Here is a 22,058-nt window from a genome sequence, read left to right as displayed (position 1 = left end):
CAGATGAGATGTTGCCCCTCTGACCAAATTTGCATTTAGTGCCTTGGGTAGTTGAAGCTTTGATTTTCATTAAAAGCAGTTCAGAAGTTACATGTAAAGAGCTCCTTAATTACTAAACCTTCTCCATGTGCCTTCCTCAGAATTAAGTAAAATCCTCTCTGGAGGCCTTTTCCTATAGACTTCACATGTAAAGTTGTACACGTAAGAGATGTGCCAAGAGAGATATATGGCTGTTTTAAGGTAAATGGTATCCAACTATATAGATTGTTCTGCATGTAATATGTTCCCCCCCTTGGAGAGCTATTATGTTAAATCATTTTCTTTTTAACTGCTGCATAATATGTTTTGGATTAAAGGGAACTATTTTGCTGGACTTACGTGGTAGATGTAATTTGCTATTCTCAAATCTTTTTGCTGTTTTTTGGGAACATCCACAGAGTGAATTTGGAGAAATGAAATTGCTGTGTCATAGGAATATATGTTTTTAATTTAATTTAATCTTTGGAGATTATGATTTAGTAATTTTGTGAAAATACAAACTCATTCCCCTTTGTAACCCCCATTTCACCTTGGAGATGGTGTTTTGTAAAATCTGGAGCAGGACTCAGGGTTCAGTGTTTTTATAAACACCTTCTATGATTCCTGATGCAAGCAAATTGGTCTAATAACCACTGTTTTAAGCAATAGTGCTTTATATTATACTGAGAGAGTAAAAAATGAATGAATAGATATACAAAAACCTTTGAATAAAACCTATGAATTAGCTGTTCCGAAAAATACATGTTGCTTTCATGAAAGTAGAGTAATCCTTTTTCAAATATAAAGGATAAATTATAAAGATATCAAATTGATAAAGCAGGTCTACAAATGTATAAAGGAACATTTTTTTTTTTCTTTATCTGCATATACTTCCTGTAGGCATATAATTTTCAGTGAAGTCTGCCACAGTAATGCCTGGTCCTTTGTCAGTTAAAAGGAAAGCTGGGTTTGTATGATTTAGGTCAGTGATGAATCACCCTGTTAACTTGTGATTAGTAGAGACTTTCAAAACTATGTGCAATTGTTGCATGTGACCATTATGGGGACTTAAAGCCAGGAGTTTTAAAAATTACGGCTTTTCACACTTCATGACTGTGAAGTCTCTATATGTGGTGTTTACTTCTGGTTAACCCCAGTTAATTCCAACATAGTTAGTCTGGAGAAGGGGAATATTCACAAAGACCTGATACCTGTCTTCACATATTGGTTATCTTATAGAAGACTAACTTGACAGGTCATAGGCTGTCAATCCTTGACCAAATTTGCTAGAAGAAGAGTTGAATATGGCCCCATAAAATGTTATAAATTTAAATTATGAGATATTCACATAGCAATCTTGATAACTGTTTTTTTTTTTTTTTTTAAAGGGGATGAAAAAAGGAAGTTGTTCTCCACACTCCCCTATGGATTAGTGATAAGTCAGAAAAAGTAGTGGCTACAAGTAGCAGTGAGGCTGAGCCTAAGTGCTCCACAGTTCAACATTCCCTCCTCTTCAACTCTCAGGCCATTTTTCATTGACAGTTTCCCTCACTTGTATTGGCATGCTTTGCCTGTACTCTGTTGCTAGGTCCATGAGGATGAATCTGTTTTGGGCCTCCTCTAGTGTTAATTTGCTGGCCATCGTTGGCATTCCTTGGCTTGAAGAAGCAGCATCCCGATTTCTGCTTCTGTCTCCATTTGGCATTTTCTCTGCGTGCATGTCTACCTCTGTGTCCAGATTGCCCCTTTCTGTAAGGAACACCAGTCATATTGCATTTAGGCCTACCTTAACGACCTCATTTTAACTTGACTCCTCTATCAAGCAAGACCCTTTCTCCAAGTAAGGTCGTTCTGAGATACTGACCATTAAGACTCCAACATCTAGGGAAACATAATTCAACCCTTAAAATCGCCTCTGGAGGCATTTGAGTTTCCCATTCCTATGAGTTTCTCCAACTGGCATACAGGAGTAAGAGTATAAAGGGGACAGATTCCAGTTCAATATAAGGAAGATCTTTTTCCTATTTCCTGTTTTCTGTATATGAAGATCTGCCTTGAGAATGTCATGACTGTTCTGTTGGAATTTGTACAGATTCGGTGACCTTTGGAGACTGTTGAATAGAGGATTTGTCACTATTTAAGTTATAATATTTGTAAGTTATTCTAATGATTCATTTCTCTTTGAAAACACAATAGGCATGGGACTGGGGTTATAGCTCAGGGGTTGGCAAACTTCTTTTGCAAAGAGACAGATAGTAAATATATTTGGCTTTGTGGGCAATATGGTGTTTGTTGTAAACCCCACACTGCTGTTGTATTGAGAAAGCAGCCAGAAACAGTACATAAAGAAACATTGTGCTTTTGTGACAATAAAACTTTACTTATAAAAACAGGCAATGCTGGGGAAAGGTGTAAGGGGAAGTAATTGTTTAATGGGAAGAGAGTTTCAGGCTAGGAAACACTTTTTCAAAAATTCTGGAGATGGATAGTAATGATAGTTGTATAGCAATGTGAATGTAGTTAATGCCATTGAACTGAACATTTAAAATGATTAAAATTTTATATATATATATATATATATATATATATATATATATATATACTGAGAGAGTAAAAAATGAATGAATATACTGGTGTTTTTAAATATGTTTTATAGTTTTTAATGTTGCATTCTGAAAATAGTTTTATATATAAAATAAAAATATCTTAAAAAACCCACCTAGCAGACATTGCTGATCAACTACAGCCTCAGCTATTTCTCAGAGGTCACCAAGGATCCATCAGAGACAATGAAACCCATTTGAGGGTAGCCTTAGATGACTGGCCAAAGCCCTTTTACCTTTGTAAAAGTCTGTTGTAAATTTATTTAACTTCTGCCTCTGGGTTTCGCTTTGAGAATTTAAATGCACATCTGTAACACATCTGATTTTGGCTAGGCAACTTTTTGCATAAATACCCTGGTTTGAATGTCAGCTGGTTGCCATTTTGCTCCTGAGACCACATGAAAGGATTGCAATGTGTCTGTACTTTCTGAGTTGGGTTGTGGAAGCTTGTATACCAGATAAAATGCTAAGATATTCTTGGGTTTCTTTTTATTTTGTAGGAAATATTTGGACACAAAGAATTTCTTCCCCAGAATGAAGTTTTGAAGTGGCTGGGTACCCACGTTTGCACCCATGTCATTTTGAAGGAGCTTTGTGGAAATATCTTTTTTCTTGTGTGTGGATTTAATGAGAAGAATTTGAATATGGTAGGTTATGTCGATGATAAAACTTGCGTTAAATTTTCAGTGATGGTATCTGAATGTGCTCATTTGTATTAAGTAATGTGGAAGATGCAGGAATGACCTTAGCAGCTCTGAAGTATCTTTGCTATAAGAGGCTTTAGAATCAAATTCCACAAGTGCTAATAGTATCGCTGCTGTCCTCAGGCCAGCTGTCATATGGAGACTATTGAATAGAGGATTTGTCACTATTAAAGTTATAATATTTATAAGTTATTCTAATGATTCATTTCTCTTTAAAAACATAATAGGCATGGGACTGAGGTTATAGCTCAATGGTAGAGTGCTTGCCTTGCACACGAAAGGCACTGGGTTCGATCCTCAGCACCACATAAAAATAAATAAAATAAATAAAGTAAAGGTATTGTGTCCATCTTTTTTTTTTTTAAAGAGAGAGAGAAGGAGAGAGAATTTTTATTATTTATTTTTTAGTATTCAATGGATACAACATCTTTATTTTATTTTTATGTGGGGCTGAGAATTGAACCCAGCACCCTGCCATGCCAGGAGAGCACGTTACCGCTTGAGCCACATCCCCAGCTCCAATATTGTGTCCATCTTTAAAAAAATCTTAAAAAAAAAAAAAAAAAAAAACCACAATAGGCATTCTTAAATTTGGAGTGTTCAGGGACTGGGGTTGTAGCTCAGCGGTAGAGTGCTCACCTAGCATGTGCGAGGCCTGGGTTCGATCCTCAGCACCACATAAAAGTAAATAAATAAAGGTATTGTGTTCAACTACAACTAAAAAATAAATATTTTTAAAAAAATTTAGAGTGTTCATTTCCAAGCACACAGTGCACACATTCATTCACATATTCGTGTATGTATATATTTATTCACTTGTTTCATAAAATATAAACTCTTGGCCAGCAATATACTGGTGTTTTTAAATATGTTTTATAGTTTTTAATGTTGCATTCTGAAAATAGTTTTAAAATTCCTAGAATGAAAGCTCTAGGGAATTTTTAAAAGTGATTTTGATTTTTGTTTTTCTGACTAAAGAAAAATGATTGTTGTTTAAAATCTTGGAAATTCAGGAAAGCATGAAGAAAAAAGTTAAACGACCTATGATCTCCACTTGCACAGCTTCACACTTACCTATTGTTGTATTTTGTTTGTGAATAATCTGTGTATGTGGTTGATCAAATGGGACTTATTTACACTCAAAATTTTTTCCATATATTTGAGATTATGGCTTTGTAATTTTTAATGCTTTGAGGAGAAAAATATGTTCATTATCAATTGCCTTGATGCTATTTTTATTCTTTAATTCATCTTTTATATTTTGCAGTCAAGAGTGGATGTGTATGCAGCACATGATCCCGCTGGAACTTCTGTGCAGAACATGTTACACTGGGGCCAGGTAAGCATTCCAGGAGAGCAGGTGGGGTCATGTGAAGTCCGTGTTGGAAAGGCTGGGGATTCCTGGAAGCATCTCTCTGCAAACCTTTCTCAAAGACAAAAACCACCTGCTTACAAATCTGATCTGGTATCCTTGCCCACGGTTGAAGGGCCTTGCTATTCTATTGGTGTTGCTTGTGTTAGCCTCTGTGAGACAGATCATGTTATGTAGTGATTTCCCAAACAGCTTTTGGAGTTGACTTTTTTCTTTTTCCTCCCATTCCTTTCCCTGTTGTGTATTTGCATCTCAGATTTATGTATTTTCTTCTTTCCTTCTTCCTCCTTCTTCTCTTTGTTTTTCATTGAGTCTAAGATTTATTGTATTTCTGCATTACTTCATAAAACATAATAGTAGGGCAGCTTTGGAGATAGACACTGCAATTTCAACATTGACCTAAGGACACAATATGACTTCCGTGGAAAAACCAGAGTTAAGACAATCATGGATGTGTGTGGAGGCCATTAACTTTAAAGATAAAGTTTTGATCATTTTATTGCATAAGTAATACATATTTGTTCTAGAAAATTTAGAAACTGTATTTAAACAAAAAATAAAAATTATCTTGAAAATAGACTTATTACATAACCCCACTCAGATAAGAAAAATGCATTTAGAGATGTGAAATGTCTCTGCATTCTGCTCTATACCTCTTGCTGCATATCATTTCTAAAAGAAGAAGTTAGAAATAGTAAAAGTAGAAATAGATTTTCTCCTTAGTATTTTACAATTTGCTCTTTTTCTATCTGACAATATGTTAGGGACTCATTTCCACCTCTGGATATATTTTTGACATATTTTTTCCCCAGATAACTTTAAAAATATGGAACAATTTATTGTTTAAGCTCTAAACCCAGATGCTGTAAATGATGATAATTTCCAAGCACCTTAAGTAATTTCCAAGCACCTGGTAGTCACTGCTTGCACCGGAATTGCTGAATTGTTTTAAAAAGTACACCTTTTATTTTTATTTGTTCATTTATATATTTATTTGAGACAGGGTCTCAGGATGTTGCCAGGTTTTTCTTGAACTCATGTGTGCAACTGATCTTCCCTCTTTAGACTCCCAAGCAGTTGGAACTACAGGCACCACTGGCCTAGCTAGACAGTAGACCTCTTAATAAAATATGGCTTAAAGAAATAACAAGACTTGGGTTTGTAGAACTGGCTTAAAAAAAAAATAGAAAGATTCTTGTGTTCCATCCCCAGAGATTCTAATTCATTTGGACTGGAGAATCTGCACTTACATTTTATTTTAACAGTTTTATTGAGGTACAAGTGACAGCATATTTAAAGGGTGCCCTTTGATACATTTCGGCATAGGTGCACACCTGTGAAGTCATCACCTTAATCAAGATAGTGAACGCCAGGGTTGCCTCACAAAAATTCCCTCAGGCTGTTTTAGTCAGCCTTTTGTTGCTGTGACCCAAAGACCTGACCAGAACTAAAAGTGGAGGAAACAAGAGGAGAATAAGAGGAGGAAAAGTTTGTTTTGGCTCAGGATTTCACAGGTTCAGTCCACGGAGGGCGGGCTCCGCAGCTCTGGGCACAAGGTGAGGCGGAATATCATGGTGGGAGGCTGTGGCAGAAGGAAGCAGCTCAGGACCTGGCAAACGGGAAGCAGAGAGAGAGAGCTCTACCCACCAGGGACAAAATATATACCCTAAAGGCACACTCTCCGTGACCTACTTCTCCAGCCACATCCTACCTACCTGCCTACAGTTACCTACAGTTACCACCCAGTTAATTCATATCGGTGAGATTATTAATTACTATTATTATTAATTATTTTGAGATTTGTCCATGTTGTGTTTATCAGTAGGTCATTTCTTTTTTATTCCGGAGGCTCAGTAGACCAGTCCTTTTTATTTCTGAATATCAGTATTTTTTAAAACTCTGCCTGGCAGATTCTTCTCCCCAGCCAGGTTTGGGAGTCGCTGACTGGGGACATTACCGATGCTTTGGCCTCCTTCCTCAGTTGTCCCAGGAGCCCTGTCTGTTGGGAGTATGTTTTTAAACACTTACTAACATGAACACCCCACCTCCATCCCCACCTCATCTCTAAAGGTCTAGGACCTGGCCTGAGGCTCATTCTAGTGACTGGAGGCTGACTGTTACATGTCAGAGTTGGTCATGGCTTAGAGGAGGGTCCCCCAGGATGCATGTTGTTCCTTCTGGCAGCACACCTGTATCACTTAAGCAATGCCCTAGATCTTCAAAAGCCCTCCAGTTCACAGCTGATCTTCTTTCGGGCCCCTGCTCTCCTCCTTAGTCATATTTCTGTTTATAATCACTTTTTTCCTTCACATATACTGACACCAAAATTCCCTTACATTTTCAAACATTATTACGTATCCATTATTAATGGATACACCTCAAAAAGTCCCAGGTTTTGTCACCTTAGGAGTTAGTGTGCTCCTTGAGATGCATGGAGGGTGACTGAGCCCAGCTGAAGGCAGGTCTGAGCTACTTCCCAGCTTAGTGACTGCCAACAGCCCACATGCGATATGCTGAATGGATCAGCAAAGTCAGTGACCACCAGATCCTGGCTTTTAGGTGTCCTTGGAACGTGGAAACCACAGCTGTCCCAAGACAGCTCTGTGTATACAACACGGTGGCCTTGCTTCACCTTCTGTGTCCCAGGCCTTTTGCGGTTAGTGTGGTTGGATTGGCTACAATCAGGCTTCTGCTCTTGATCCATCCCCTTTTACTAAGCAGCCAGTCCAGGTCAAAGGCTGTAGGCTGAGGTCCACAGCACTGCATGCAGGCCCGGTTGTGACCTTGTTGTGGTTTTCAGTTTAAACTACACTGGAGTGTGCCTCTAGAACATTTCCAAACTCCAGGTTCACTGCAGAAGGCAGCCTGGCCCTCTGCCTTCTGCTCACTCTGCCCTTGTCAGGACAAGAGCTGCTTTGTACAGCTGTTTCATAGTGATCTCTCCTTAGTTCCCTATCCTCCAGGCTGTTGGCCAGAGGTAGCCTTGGTGCCTGCTGGGTGAGGCTCCATTGAAGGTGGGCAGGGCCTGGGTGCTGGCAGGCTGGAGGCTAGAGTCCCAGTGTGGAGTGTGAAGGTTCCTGTGGTGTAAGATCGGGGATGCCTTTTAAAGTCATTTTATTGATTGTACATTCAGAAGTTTACTTTTTGTTTAAATAATTTGCATTCACTTATTAACAATCTAAAAACTAATTATTTCCTAGGCTTTTAAATCTAGTTTACAGTTCTTCCTAATCCTAAGGAATTTCAGAGATCATCTAAGCCAAGCTTCTTGTTATTATCTTCCACCCTCTCATATCAGTCCAGAGCCCAGGTATTTGCTTGTTGGAAGAAGGCCAGTCCTAACTTATCTTTAAAGTATTGGTAACAACTTATTCAGGATGCCAATAAAAATGCAGATTCTGGGGCCTATCCTAGACCTGTTGAGAATCTGAATTTCTTAAGATGTGCCCCTGGGATCTTCATTTTAATAAATACCTTAGACCATTTTGAGGTTCTCTATTGTTTGAAACATTGCATAAAAAGAAGAAAAGCCAAAGTGTACATTTGATTGGCTTTTTAAAACCACCATAAACATTTAGTATACTTTTTATTTATTCTATAAGCAATATATATTTTATGAAATTTAGAACATACGTGAGTGTGAGAAAAAAATTGTATTTCTACTACCAAGCAATAGCCACTCTTAATATTTTGATATAATCATAGTGTTTTTTTTTAAAAATCATTTCCATTACAAAAGCAGGATCATACTGAATGTGCTTTTTAGTAATTTTCATTTAGTTAAAATAGCATTGTATTTGTTAGATACAGGCTTAATTGTTTTATCAGAAACCTTAATATATAGCCGGAAATGAATAGTTTGTTTCTTTCTCATAACACAATTCAAAGAACATGGGACAGGCTGGGAGAGGGAGGTGTGCGTATCTCCCTGAGGTCATGCAGGTCCTGGCTGCAGCTTTGCTACCCTCAGGATACAAACCTTCTCTGTGGGTTGAAGATGAGTCACTGCCATGTCTGTCCCAGCCCACAGGGAGGTGGGAGAGAGGAGGCCCAGGGCAGGTGGCTCTGCCTGAGGGAGATTGCTGAGAAGTAAGAGGCTCAGCCACCGCTTGGCTGTTCACAGGGGGATGCAGATGTGGTTTCTAACCTGGCTGCCATATGCTTCAAGAAATCTTTAGGGATTCCATTACTGAAAGGAAGAAGACAAGAATGGGTACTGGGGAAAAATTAGTCTGTTCTATAATTAAAAATGCCTTTCCAGGTCATAACTGATTTTAAAAGTATTTGTAATGGACAGTTTTCTGTTGTGTGAATTTTATTTTTTGCCATGGTAGTATTTTTGCAATAGTGAAACATACTGGGAAGAATATTCTTGTATTGTATATGAATCTATTTTATTCATCAGGAATTTTATTTTCTTAGGATGACACATTCATAGGAGTAGACTTGGTGGTGGGAAGGTACACATTTCTTTAAGATTTCTTATGTGGTATACTTTAGAGAAATTTAGCCATTATTATTATTAATTATTAATTAAAACCTAAAACTCATATTTACATGTCATTTAAAAGCTGTTTTAATACTATAAATATTGTGAACATTTCCTTCTGATTTTTATCTACATGGGATTATCACAGAAGTACGACCATAGTGTGTAATCAATTTTAAGACTTTTTTTGTCATAGTATTATTTGTGGAATTTGTTTATAAGCTGTTTTCTGTTTATATTTTTTATATTTGTGACATTACATACTGTTTTTGAATGTTGATGTAACATATATCTATAATTGAGCTTTAGTTTATTTTCAGGTTGTTTGTAATGTAAGTAATCTTCACACTTCCCTCCTTTGGAGTTGCCTTTTCAAGTGGTTGACTTGAAGTGCTAAGTGACTCTGAGGTCAAAAGTCAGGTTTAGAAGGTCAGTCAGAGCTGTGAGCAAGTTTTCCCTCTGTATTTTATACTCACACTTGGTGCTGTGTACAAATGCTGAAAGACATGTGTGAGGAGGTGGTAAACTGCTGTCTTGAGTACCATGGCAGAACAGTTTGCGTTGCTGAATCAGAGACAGGGGATAGATGTATTCCCAGATACTATAAATCCATAAAATATGCCACAGTTATTTAGTGTCTGTCATTTTAAATAGCAAAATTCAAATGCTAACCATTTCTCCTGTAGCAATCTCCTGTAGTATCCAAATTCACACTCTTTTATTACATAAAGCAATAGAATTTTTTTTTTTTTTTTTTTTTTTTTACAATTGATAAGAACTGAAGCTTCACATAAATCAAAAGCATTTCTGACAAAGAATGTCTGCATTTTTTTTTGCTAGGCGCCACCATGTGGCCAAAACTTGTAGTTTCCAATTTATTTGACTTGGAAATTTTGGCTTTAATTCTCAAGGAAGTATGAATTTTGTATTCATTCAAACTTCATAAATAAATGACTTTTTTGTTAATATCTATCATTCTTTTCTAAATATGCATACATCAAATTTCATATAAAATATTATTTCATAGTTGTAGTATTCCCAACTTAGAATGTTATCATTTTGTGATTATAGTGGTACCAGATATTAGGAAAAAGTCCTAAGTCAATAATATTATTAAAATATTAAGTAATATAATAGACAAGTAGGCTGGATATTCATGCAGAAAATATGATTCTCTTTGTATGTATACAAGCGGGCATCTCTTTAACAGGTATACATACATTCTGAGAAATGTGTCATTGCACAATTTCATCATTGTGCAAGCATCATAGAGTGTACTTACACAAACCAACATGGTTATAATGTAGCTTGGTAATAGAATCTTATTAGGAGTACCATCATATGCAGCCCATGATTGAAATAGCATTATGTGATGCCCATGCATTTATCCATATATCCAAGTAAAATCCTGAACTCTTTGAAAAAGTCCAAAATACAAATTTCAGTGGAAAGCATTCATATAAATAAAAGTTCAACTAACAGGAACAGCTGTCTTTCCCATGTAATCCACAGCATACGTGTACAACTGCTTTCTCGTGTCATGTAGCAGCTATTTTCCAACATTGAGTGGGAAACTGAGTCATGTAGTAAATAGAACAAAACGGTTCCATTTTGTTTCAAAGAACAATTTGGAAGTGAAGAGTGAATCTGGATTTTGGTATAAAATTGTTTCTGAGGACATAAGGTTAACTCTAGCAACCTATAATGTTTTCTCAAACTTTTACGTGAGATAATTTTTTTTCCAAATTCTCTTTTAGTTTGTTAAATTCCAAAAGTTTCAAGCCTTTGACTGGGGAAGCAGTGCCAAGAATTATTTTCATTACAACCAGGTAAAGTTTGCAGTTTTTTAATTGAAATGGGCCCTGAAGACTCGTCTGGGAACCAGCCTGTGTTACCAGATTCTGGTTGGCTTGGGTGCCATAGGTCATGCACAGGAGAGATGACATTTGTTTTCCTTCAGACCACTCCAGAATGACCCAGGCTTTACAGTTGGGCTTTTTCTCGCTGTCCTTTCGCTGGCTCTAAACAAGAACCATCACTACCATGTGTTATTCACAGTGGCCATGAACACAGATCAGGGAGCAGGATTCCTAGGTCCATTACCTGCTAGCTGTAGGGCCTCGGCCATATTAGATTGCTATGTCTCTTCCCTGAATTAATATAATTCCTATTTTTTAAATGCTAAATGTACCAGTACTAAAGTGTACTATGTTTTACCTGTGTTTTTCATATTTGATTCTCATAACAACTTAGTGACATAGACATGATGGTGTCCGACTTAAAGATGAGGAAACTGAGGCTTAGAGAATTTCTATGATTCATTCCACACCAAAAAGGAGAAAGGAGGAAGATATGACTCCAAAGCTCTTTCAGAACCAGTTGGTTCTCCTGCTTCACATCTATTCCCTGCGGAAAATAGTACCTTCCTCAGTGGGAATTAAAGTCATTACTGTGCTCAAGGTCCACATCTTGTATTCTTTCATGGTGGGTTGAATTTGTTGTTGTTCTGATAATGGCCACCTGAAAAGTATACTGAAAATGATTTTCAAAATCTGGTTTCTTATTCTCAGATCAGACTTAGTAGATAGAGTTTAATGGAGACAGTTTATTGTGATTTTGAAAATGATCACAAAATAATAAAGCACTCCATGGTTCTGTTTTGTTTCATTTTTCTTTTCTTTTTTTTTTTTTCATTGTAGAGTTACCCTCCCTTGTACAATGTGAAAGACATGCTTGTGCCCACTGCAGTGTGGAGCGGAGGTCAAGACTGGCTTGCAGACGACAAAGATGTCAAAATCTTACTGACTCAGATCACCAACTTGGTGTACCACAAGCGCATTCCCGAGTGGGAACATCTTGACTTTATCTGGGGCCTGGATGCCCCTTGGCAGCTGTATAGTGAAATTATCAATCTGATGAGGAAGTACCAGTGACATGCAGACTTGAGATGTGTGTCATCGAGTCTCGAGAAAATGTGTTTGCTTCATTGCCTAAAATACTGGTTTTCCTTTCTCAGGTCTTTTATATTTTTATATGCAAGAAAATTATGACTCTGAAGATGCTCAATTCTCTCAAGTTAGGAATAAAATACCCTGAGTATATTTTGTTTAATTATGGCTGAACCTGAAGCTAGTGTCTCAACCCTAGTGTTGTCTTTTTTTTTTTTTTACAAATATCACTGACATATGAAAAGAAACCATTATGTTTCTCCTTACAGTTTAAAATCTATTATGTTTTTATTCTTATTCAGGACAAATTAACACATATGTTTGGAAATTTTAAACTGTATTGGTTGATGTTAAATAATCTGTCACTGATTTAAACGCAGGTGTGAAAGCATCCAGTTTTCATCTTCTTGCCTTAAAGTGCTCTCCAGTCCAATGGGCTTGTATTAGGGGATCCAAATGACACTTTTTCATTTTTTTTTTTAATGCATTAGGTACCTAGTCAAACCCACTGATATCCCCGCTGTGCCAGTAATAAATATTCTGTAATAAGTTTCATCCAACATAAATGACAAATGTTTATCAAATGCTTAGATTGTTCAGCTCAAGCAAAAATAGTTGGCCAGAGCCTTCAGAAACAGATTGCACTGTTTTAAAAGTCTGAGTTATAAATAGCTTGAAGACTGGAACCCTCAAATGTTTTTGTTCATGAACTCCTGATGATGTGGCAGGCCATAATTCTACTTGTCAAGGAAGGAAAGTCCTGTGAAGAGGCATGACCACTGCTTTTTCCCGACATTAACCAACTCTGAACCGACTGCTGCAGCTCAGTGAGGGCATCCCGTCTGTGTGAAGCTGAAGTCCTGTGGCCTCTGCAGGAAATATCATTCATTTTCACTCAAGTGAAAAGTTAATGTGGACATTTTCAGTTTCAAGTTTAGCTCAGGAATTCACTTCGCTTGTTGAGTTTTGTTTGTGTAATAGTCGTTTGTAATAAGCCTGCTCTGCATCACAGTGTCAGGAAGCCCATATGTATCTTCTTTGCTTTGTTTCCTTATCATGCTGTGGGATGGACAGAGGGCCTGGCTTGCAGATGATCTGATATAGTCACAGTAGCTACAGTAACAATTCTTGCTATGTTGGCTAATACATACAGGCAGACTAACACTGCTTGTAACATTTACCAGGCCCTATTTGAACTTTTCAATAAAACTCAGTGAGCCTCATGGGCCTGAAGGATTTTGTGTATGACGTGTTTCCCTTTCTTTAATGGCCATTCTATTCTTCCCCTTTCTTTGGCCAGGATTCACGCTTTTCTTTCTCATCTCCCCATCCTCTGTCCCCTTCCTGAATGTCACTGATATAGTCCATGAATGTTTGTTCCTCTCCATGGGGAGGAGGGAGGGATCTCCAGCCTAAGGAGGCCTAGAAGACGGTCTGGAACCATTGGCCAGATGTTGTCCTGTGTGGTCCCTGTTAATGAGGCTGTGGTTTAGTCAGCTTTTGTGTTGCTGTGGCTAAAAACTTGACAAAAAAATTACATTATTTTGACTCACAGTTTCAGAGGTTCAGTCCATGATCATCCAGCTCCATAAACTCTGGGCTGAAGATGAGGAAGAACATTTATGGTGGAATGGCGCGTGGCAGACAAAACCTGCTCAGGACATGGCAAATAAAAAGGAGAAAGAGCTCTGCTCAGCAGGGACAAATTATATACCCTAAAGCCATGCTCCAGTGACCTACCTTTTCTAGCCACTCCACACCTACCTATGGTTACCACCCAGTTAATCCAGATCCATGGATTAATCCATTGATTAGGTCACAACTCTTCGAATCCAACTATTCCACCTCTGAACAATTCTTACATTGTCTCACACATGGGCTTTTGGGGGACACCTCATATCTAAACCATCACAGGCTGTGAGTGGAGAGTAGGCAGTGTGAACTCCATCTGCAGGCAGTGGCTGGCTGCAGGTAGCACTGTGGATTCTAGGACTGTCTACCCAATGCTCTCCTTGAACAAATGAGGCAACAGAGGCCGGTAGAGACAGCTCATACCCTCAGACCCCCAAAACACAGATTCAAGGCCCAGTGCAATCTCCACTACTCCGTGAACCTGGGGGCAGAACATATATCTTATTCATCTCTGTACTCAGAGTCCAACAAAGAGCCCAGAGCATAAGAGTCAATAGATGCATGTGTACTGACAAGTGTGTGGAAACAGAGCACTTCTTCATTTAGCCAAGTTGAGTTAGATGCGCAAGTGACACCTGAAAGGGTCTAAGGACTGACACAGAATTATTGTGTTTTTTCATGGCAGCCGCACAAGAGTGGGCATCCCCAGGAGGATGCCACCTGCCTTGCTGGCCACGAATCTCTCCAGCAGCCCTTCTTTCTTCTTTAGCCAAACTAACTGATTTGGCCAATAATATAGAGTTTCCCTACTGGGTAGAGCTGAAAAGAAGGGGACCAGTGACTGGGTGGTGTTGTTTTCTGTTTTCACCAGTTAGTGGGGATAGCTTTCCAGAATGGCTTTAGTTCATGGATGACTTGGTTTCTCTAGCAGTGGTTGCCACCATGGGGTGGGGGTGAGGGTGGGGCTCCCAGAGATTCCCTTGAGAATTGTGATCAATCAAGTTCTCCCATAACGACAGACTGAGGAATGAACAGGGATGCATTCCAAAGCCTGCTCTTCACCTGTCTTTTTTTTTTTTTCATCTTCTTTCCAAACTTTGCATTGGAATTTTTCCAAAGCAGAATAGCTGGACCAGTCTAAAGGTGAAGATGGCACAGCTGTTCTTGCTCCATATGGGTTATAATGCTCATTTGCCTCTTACCCTGGATGTGGTGACATAAACCCCTTGTGGCCTTCTCATCCTGGCCACATTCATATAGTTTTGTTTCATCATTAGCTCAGATTTGTATCATCAACCACCAGGAGTTCTGTGGTAGTTTGGTGGGGGTTCCAGTTCTGTTCTTTGTCAACTAGCTTTGATGCTAGTTTCTGCTCAACCTTCTGTTGAGCAGAACACAAACATCTGCCCCACCTCTAGGCCAAGGAGAAGACGGGTTAATATTCTGCCAACTGAAACCCTTTCTAAGGTACCGTGTACACATGGGAAAATGAACAGATTCCAAGGGAATCAGAATTGAGACTAGAAAAAACAACAAAAAAACAAACTTTTTTTATTGGCCACAAGATGGCACTCTTGGCTTTTCTCACATATCTTTCCAAACCCCCCAACCCCTGCTCCACTTTACACCTTTGCAGCTTTAGGAGGTCGGTAATTTGATGATGGGTAAAGCCAGCTACAGCTGTGGTCATTTCTACTCAGGATTATGACTACTTTATGCCTAATGGAGAACATCTGAAAAATATTCTCAAGGAATAACTGTCCTCCAAATGTGAACTGAAAATAAAAATGTGCCTATTAAGTGAATAAGTGGTCAGAACGTTAGACATGAGTAGTGGGTGGATGGCAGTGGAGGAGGCTTTAACCTATCCTAACACTTATTAAGCACTAAAATTTAGTGTATTATTTTCAAGTAATGAAGATTATTTCATGTCTGTGGCTATTAAAGGCATTAATTTGTTAAATGCAAACTTTTAAAACTGTACGGTAATTGAATCTTTTGCCATGACTTATTTATTCATTTATTTATTTTTACACTTGGAGAGATTTCCAAAAGTGGAGCCATTATGATCTCTTGTGGCACCTGAAAGGCAACACTGGGTTTGTAATTATTCCAATGAAAAGAAAAAATTGCCAGTTGTTCATTCAAGAATATTTATTGAAATGTGCTAGGTGCAGATGTCAAGTTCAATTCTAAACTGAGCTAGTAAAACTTTTTTCTGCTAAATTCTTTAGGAATTACTAAAAATAAAAGTTCGCATTTTATGGTATGCCTTCACTTTTTAAAGCTTTCGCATAAGGCTTTGATCACCGTAACAAGCCCTTGGATGTGTGGAGCGAGTGCTGTTTTCTCTATAAACCATAGTATGCCTTTTATTAGAGATGATTTTTTATGTTTTAAATGTTTTTGAGAGGTTGATGAGAGTTCCAACAATATCAGTGCAAGTCCCAATTTATATGCCACATGATCGATCAGTTCTGTGCATCAGTATCTGGGTTAATAAGTACATCAAGCAGCATCTCAAGGGAGCTGGCATTCCTTATGTTCTTCATCAACATACTTACTGTTTTTTGTATGGCTCACTAATGTTTTCTGAATCTTTTGTAAATTGACAAATAAAAGTAACTTTGGTGCCCCCTTCCAACACCAGACTCCTCCTGTAGATACTTAGCTTAGAACTGACACCAACTTCCACTTCCACTCTTGATTTGGCTGTAATTTACTATTAACCCTATCAAGTTTTGACTTTTCTGAGACTGGGTCTTAATCTTTAGCCTTTAAAATTCAGGATTAGACTTTGATCTTTGAGGTTAGTCTACCTATGTAAGTCTAACATTACTACATATTTCTGATATTCAGGAATATTATTTTAATTACATAGCTGCCAAAACAGTCTCGCTTCATCTTGGGAGGAAAAAAATCATAAATGTCATTAAAAAAAAGAGATGATGTGACTGATAACAGGGTTTTCTGACTTTGTGTTCTTTATTTGTTGCGTGTGTGTGTGTAGTGGGGGAGGACACTGTACAAAGTTTTTTGGAGAGTTGGAAAAAAATATCTTTGAGAGTGTGTTAAATATGCATAGATTTGATTGCTGTACTATCAGAAAAGTGTTTGACTCCTATGGTAATTAGAGAAGAAAGGATTCCTGTTTCCCAACCCCAACAGAGAGTGCATGCCAAGATAAAAATAATACACAGAAAGTAATGATCAACTAGAGAATTACAATAAATAGTGTTGCCAAAGTCCTTATGGTATCTGAATTTAAAAAACACCCTTTTGTGTGGAAAACTTCCCTGTAGGTGAACAGACCCAAATTACATCAATTAACACTCTGGAAAAGAATGATTCTACTTTTTTAGCCTCAATTTTGAATGGATATCTTTAAAAATGTGCACTTAGTACCTTTTGAACATTCATTACATAGAAGATATAGTGTTTGCAGTTGAGGGTATAGCTCAGTGGCAGAGTACTTGCTTAACATGTATCAGGCCCTGATTCAGCATCCCCCGCCCTATACACAAAGATAAGATTGGCATTGTGGGGGAAAAGTCCTAGAAGATATATCCTGGGCTCTAAAAAGACCTGTTCCCTTAGCAAGCTATTAAATTTTTGTGCAAATAGAGAATGTTTAAAGGTACAAGCTTTCCAAATTCAAGAGTGCTTTTAGTCAGCCCTATATATGTATCAGTTTTATTATGGTCCATTACAACTAATTACTTTTGATCACCTGAAATATTATTCCTATTTTTTTCAGCACCCTTCACAACATGAGTAGACAGTTATCACAATTTTACCTGATCAATTTCCCTGAGATGATTGCTTCTGTATACTACACACAAACTTCTGTCCTGGTGGGCTGTATGTGCAGGCACAGCTGCTATGCTTCAAAGCGCCACAAGGTAAGGTGGGTGAGTTGGGATACAGCAGTCTGAAGCCCTGGCTTCCAGGTCTTGTTTTGGAGGGCTTAATATAATCTGCACTTGGAGACTATTTTAACAGGGCAGAGGACAGAACCACCAAAGCAGGAAAGGAATGGGATGGTTGGGCTGGGGGCTCAAAGGAGATGTCCTGACAGCAAATTTAAAAGCTAAATTCAAATTAAGCAAACCTGCCAATGCCACCCATCTTAAAAAATCTCCAAGGGCATCTGAAGCATCCAAGCATGGTAGATGGGACTACAAGAAAAGAACAAGGTGTGCTAAAAGGAAATTTGAGGGTAATTTTAGATGAGGATAAATTTGAGTGATATTTACAATTCATTTGTAATTCTGAGAAAGTGAGCGGTGGTAGTCCCTTTGGGGCACTGAAGGGCACAGGAATGAAGGAAAAAAAGGGTTCTTCCTTTGAATTGCTGCATCAAGGGCAGGACCATGTCTACCAGCAATGAAAAAAAGAGAAAAGTTCCTAAATTGGCTTCAAAGTGAATGGGGAAGGGGTATATGGAGAAGGAGTCTATCAGCATTTAATTGGAAGAAATCTGGCAGCAGGGAGGCCAGAGGCCTACCTTCAACTTGTTTTCTGCTACCATATAGATCTCAGAACAGCATCAGAAAATCTGTCCTCATTCCTTTTTGCATTGGCTGTCAAGAAACTCAAAGCTGCTCTGAGACTATCAACGGCAAAAAATGCAAGCAGGATATAATAATAGTCTTAAGGGCACTCTGGACTTTAAAACAAAAAAAAAATAAATGAAGAATAAAAATTAAAAAAAAAAAAGTTACTGAAGAGTCAGAGTCTACTGTCTAGGGGCTCTAGAGAATGGATATCTAAGGACCACCACATTCCATCAGTAGAATTTCTGAGATATGTGCTTCTTGGAAGGTTTTGAATTATGAATTGATCTATTATAAATATATATGTCCTACGTACAAAAATATATTAAAAGGCCTATTCTTTGTCATATGTATATATAAATTCTCTATATTATAGATCTAAGGCTTGTTTGTTGGTCTATATGTTCATACCACTTATTATTTGCTCATAACAAATGGCTTTATATATTTTTCTTTCTCTTTTTGTAATCTTACTTGATTTTAATTTCAAACATCTCAATTATTCTTTAGGTAAAATCTGGAGTACAAATTTAATATGTGTCTTATTTTGTGTGTTTACTGTATGTTAGCACTGTGGTTTTGCTGCTATAAGCCCACAAAAATAATATTGCCTACTTCTTGGAAGAGGGGGAGCCCAGCTCTTGAGGATTGAATGAACTCATTTCTAATAAAACACTTAGCCAATGTCAAGCATCTAGTAGGCAAACGTTACATGGTAGACATTATTATTTTTCTATTTAACGCTCACAATAGGCTGCAAACATGACAGCTATTATTATTTCCCTTTCGGGTGGATAAGAAAATGCAAGCTTCGGCCCCAAACACATGGATAAAAGAAGGAAAAACTGGAATGGGGAGTGGTTTTTGTCCAAAAGTTCTATCCACTAGGGGTCCCTTGTGTCTTGAGTAAGTCACCTAAATTAAACGCGAAGGTTGGTTTCTTTACTGTTCGCAGGATCTCTCCAGAACTCTCCTAGTACTGACCTCCTGCTCAGTTCCTGGCCCTGAGACTCAAGTTCGTGGCTGAGAAACCCACGGGATAGAGACCAGTCGGTAGTTTGCTTTCTGGGAGTGGAGTGATTTGGAGAAGGGAGGTGCGGGGCTGCGGAAAAGTTGGTGCAGAGGATCCAGCCAATGGTAGAACAGGGGAGGTAAGGGATCCTCTGTACTTTCCGCAGCCTTCTCGGGAAGCTTCAGGATCTCGCAAATAATTCCCTTGCAAATCAAAGTAGGTGGTTCACTTTTTCAGTAACTTCTGCCCCATACTGAGATGCAATGGCATCTTAGCCCGATCTGTGCAGGCTCTGGGTGTTAAACCAAGCATCCCCCCACCGCCTGCTTCCCCGCCTCCCAACGCAAGTGAAGGCTTGCAGTCGCAGCCCTCGCCCTAGACTGCTGTGCTTCCTGCTCCCGGTCACTGGTCTTGGATGCGCTGGACGCGGCGCCACGAGTTCTGCACTTGCAGGCTCAGAATCTTCCCGGCAAGTCTGCATACGGTGGGTTGAGCCGGGAGGGAAAGTTCCTTTTGGGAGTCGCTGGAATCAACGGAATTTCCCATCCCTCCACGTGTCCTATATGATATCCAGCGTCAGCTACCCGCGAACAGCCAAGAATTCGAGGTCCCCTCTACATAGCAATTCTTTTGCCTTTCGCTGCTGTGTAGACCGTTATAGAGTGAGCACAAAGAAGACTCGGACTGCGCAAGGTACGACTCTTTAAAGAGTTTCTTTTTTCTTTTTCTTTTTAAAAGAAGTTATGCTTTCGTCTTGATGGAAACATATATGCAGTTTTATATATGCATTAAAAAAAATACAAGTTGAGTGGCCAAAAATTCATGGAAACTCAACGCTGTAGATTAGATTTGTACATTATATTGAGTGTAAGTTGCATGCCAATTGAAAAATGAATGGGAACATAATTCTTCATGCATATTAAAAGTTACTGACTTACATGCATGTATAAAAGCCATTAGAGGCAGCTGTGATTGAGTGTATTCGTAGCAACTAAGCATCTCTGCGGGTTCTTTATTCAAGTTCCGTGCAGCCTGGAAAAGGAGTGAAAAGGCTGCTGACATCACTCGGGGGCGGGGCCGCCAGTCTTAAGAAAAGTCGCGCGGCTGCAGCTGCCAGGCACAGCTTCAACATGAGCTGCCACAACAGCTCCGAACTCCAGGTGCTTTGCAGCTCCAGCCAGCTATTCCTGCAGCCCCTCTGGGACCGCCTGAAGACCTGGGAGGCCCTCATCCAGTCGCCCTTCTTCCCGGTCCTCTTCTCAGTCATCACCTATGTGGGCTTCTGCCTCCCCTTCGTGGTGCTGGACGTCCTGAACCCCTGGGTTCCATCTCTGCGCCGCTACAAGATTCACCCCGACTTTTCGCCGTCAGCCCGGCAGTTGCTGCCCTGCCTGCGACAGACTCTCTACCAGCACGTGGTGTTCGTGTTCCCCTTAACGCTGCTACACTGGGCCCACAGCCCCAAGCTCCTGCCACCCGAAGCCCCCCAGCTGCTTGAGCTAGTGAGCCACATCGTGTTCTGCCTGTTGCTCTTCGACGGTGAATTCTTTGTGTGGCACGTGCTGCACCACAGAGTGCCCTGGCTGTACCGCACCTTTCACAAGGTGCACCACCAGAACTCGTCCTCGTTTGCTCTGGCCACGCAGTACATGAGCGTCTGGGAGTTGTTTTCCTTGGGCTTCTTTGACTTGGTGAACATCAAGCTCCTCAAGTGCCACCCTCTCACCGTCCTCATCTTCCATGTTGTCAACATCTGGCTGTCAGTGGAGGACCACTCAGGCTACGACTTTCCGTGGTCCACTCACAGACTGGTGCCTTTCGGGTGGTATGGAGGCGTGGCGCATCACGATCTGCATCACTCTCAGTTTAATTGCAACTTTGCCCCTTATTTCACACACTGGGACAAATTACTGGGTACCTTTCGCCCTGCACCTCTGCCAGCTTGGTGGAATTGTGGCTGTGGTGGGTGCCCCTCCTAACCGTGACTGCTCTGCATCTCACACTCGAATCAGAAGAAATATACCTGAGCTATTTAAAAAAAAAACTTAACTTATTAACTGATGAAAACTGTTATAGACAAAATCTGATGTATTTTTGCAGTCTGACAAAGTAATTTATATAATATATGTATATAATACAATTGTATTCTTGGTGTCAAATTCTAGCTCACTTCAATAACCTTGATTGCTGACATAAATTAGACAGTTATCATGGGCATACTTAAAGCCCGTGATTTGTTTATGGAACAAGGACTTATGTTTAAAAGTGTCTTAGAACTGGGATAAAGTTGCATCTTTATGGAGTAGACTCTATTCATAAACATGTGCCTGCTGGACAGTGACTTAAGATTATAGTACTTTTTGTATTTTTAATAGAATTGTATATTTATATTGAAAGAAATGTTATTTGTGCTTAAAAAGTGAGAAAGAAATAAGTAAACCAAATAAGTACTGGCTTCTGTTTCACTGACATTTTGATGAAAAATAACTAAACAGGGAAGGGAGAGCTGGGATGCCAAATGCTTCAGAGCCTACCATGGAAAGAGAGGAACCTGGTGGTGGGTGTTTTGTGGGGAAGGGGGTTAGAAGAAAGAAGGAGGCAGGAGAAGGGGGGACTCTCTGTTTTGATCTAGATATTTCACATAAAGAAAAACACTCATTCTGAATATTTTCCAGGCAATTTCTGCACAGCAGGCAAACAATACAATTACTCTATAAAGTTTTA

General features: G+C 39.1%; 2 protein-coding genes across 3 annotated transcripts in view; both read left to right on the top strand.

The window, feature by feature from the left end:
- Positions 1 to 13,370, top strand: part of Lipa (lipase A, lysosomal acid type) — a 33,254-nt gene extending 19,884 nt beyond the window's left edge. For both annotated transcript variants that reach the window (XM_046450108.2, XM_046450109.2), the window contains 4 exons: positions 3,122 to 3,268; positions 4,593 to 4,664; positions 10,944 to 11,015; positions 11,886 to 13,370. In XM_046450108.2, coding sequence (XP_046306064.1) covers positions 3,122 to 3,268; positions 4,593 to 4,664; positions 10,944 to 11,015; positions 11,886 to 12,119 — 525 coding nt within the window. In that variant the 3' untranslated portion in view covers positions 12,120 to 13,370. The remainder of the gene's footprint in view (positions 1 to 3,121; positions 3,269 to 4,592; positions 4,665 to 10,943; positions 11,016 to 11,885) is intronic.
- Positions 13,371 to 18,885: 5,515 nt separating this feature from the next.
- Positions 18,886 to 21,789, top strand: Ch25h (cholesterol 25-hydroxylase). The gene is made up of 2 exons (XM_046450107.2): positions 18,886 to 20,027; positions 20,356 to 21,789. Exon 2 carries the CDS (start codon positions 20,465 to 20,467, stop codon positions 21,311 to 21,313), a length of 849 nt encoding a protein of 282 aa, XP_046306063.1. The 5' UTR covers positions 18,886 to 20,027; positions 20,356 to 20,464; the 3' UTR covers positions 21,314 to 21,789.
- Positions 21,790 to 22,058: the final 269 nt, after the last annotated feature.

Source organism: Marmota monax, unplaced genomic scaffold, assembly GCF_021218885.2.
Source record: "Marmota monax isolate L192 unplaced genomic scaffold, Marmota_monax_Labrador192_F-V1.1 WCK01_AAM20220418_F8-fsc00004, whole genome shotgun sequence".
Classification (NCBI taxonomy): Eukaryota; Metazoa; Chordata; class Mammalia; order Rodentia; family Sciuridae; genus Marmota; species Marmota monax.
The sequence above is the reverse complement of the archived record's forward strand: the minus strand, read 5'-3'. Positions and strand labels throughout refer to the sequence as shown.

What these genes read in the sequence shown, in the direction of transcription:
- Ch25h (XM_046450107.2), top strand. Translation starts at nt 20,465, where the DNA reads ATGAGCTGCCACAACAGCTCCGAACTCCAGGTGCTTTGCAGCTCCAGC.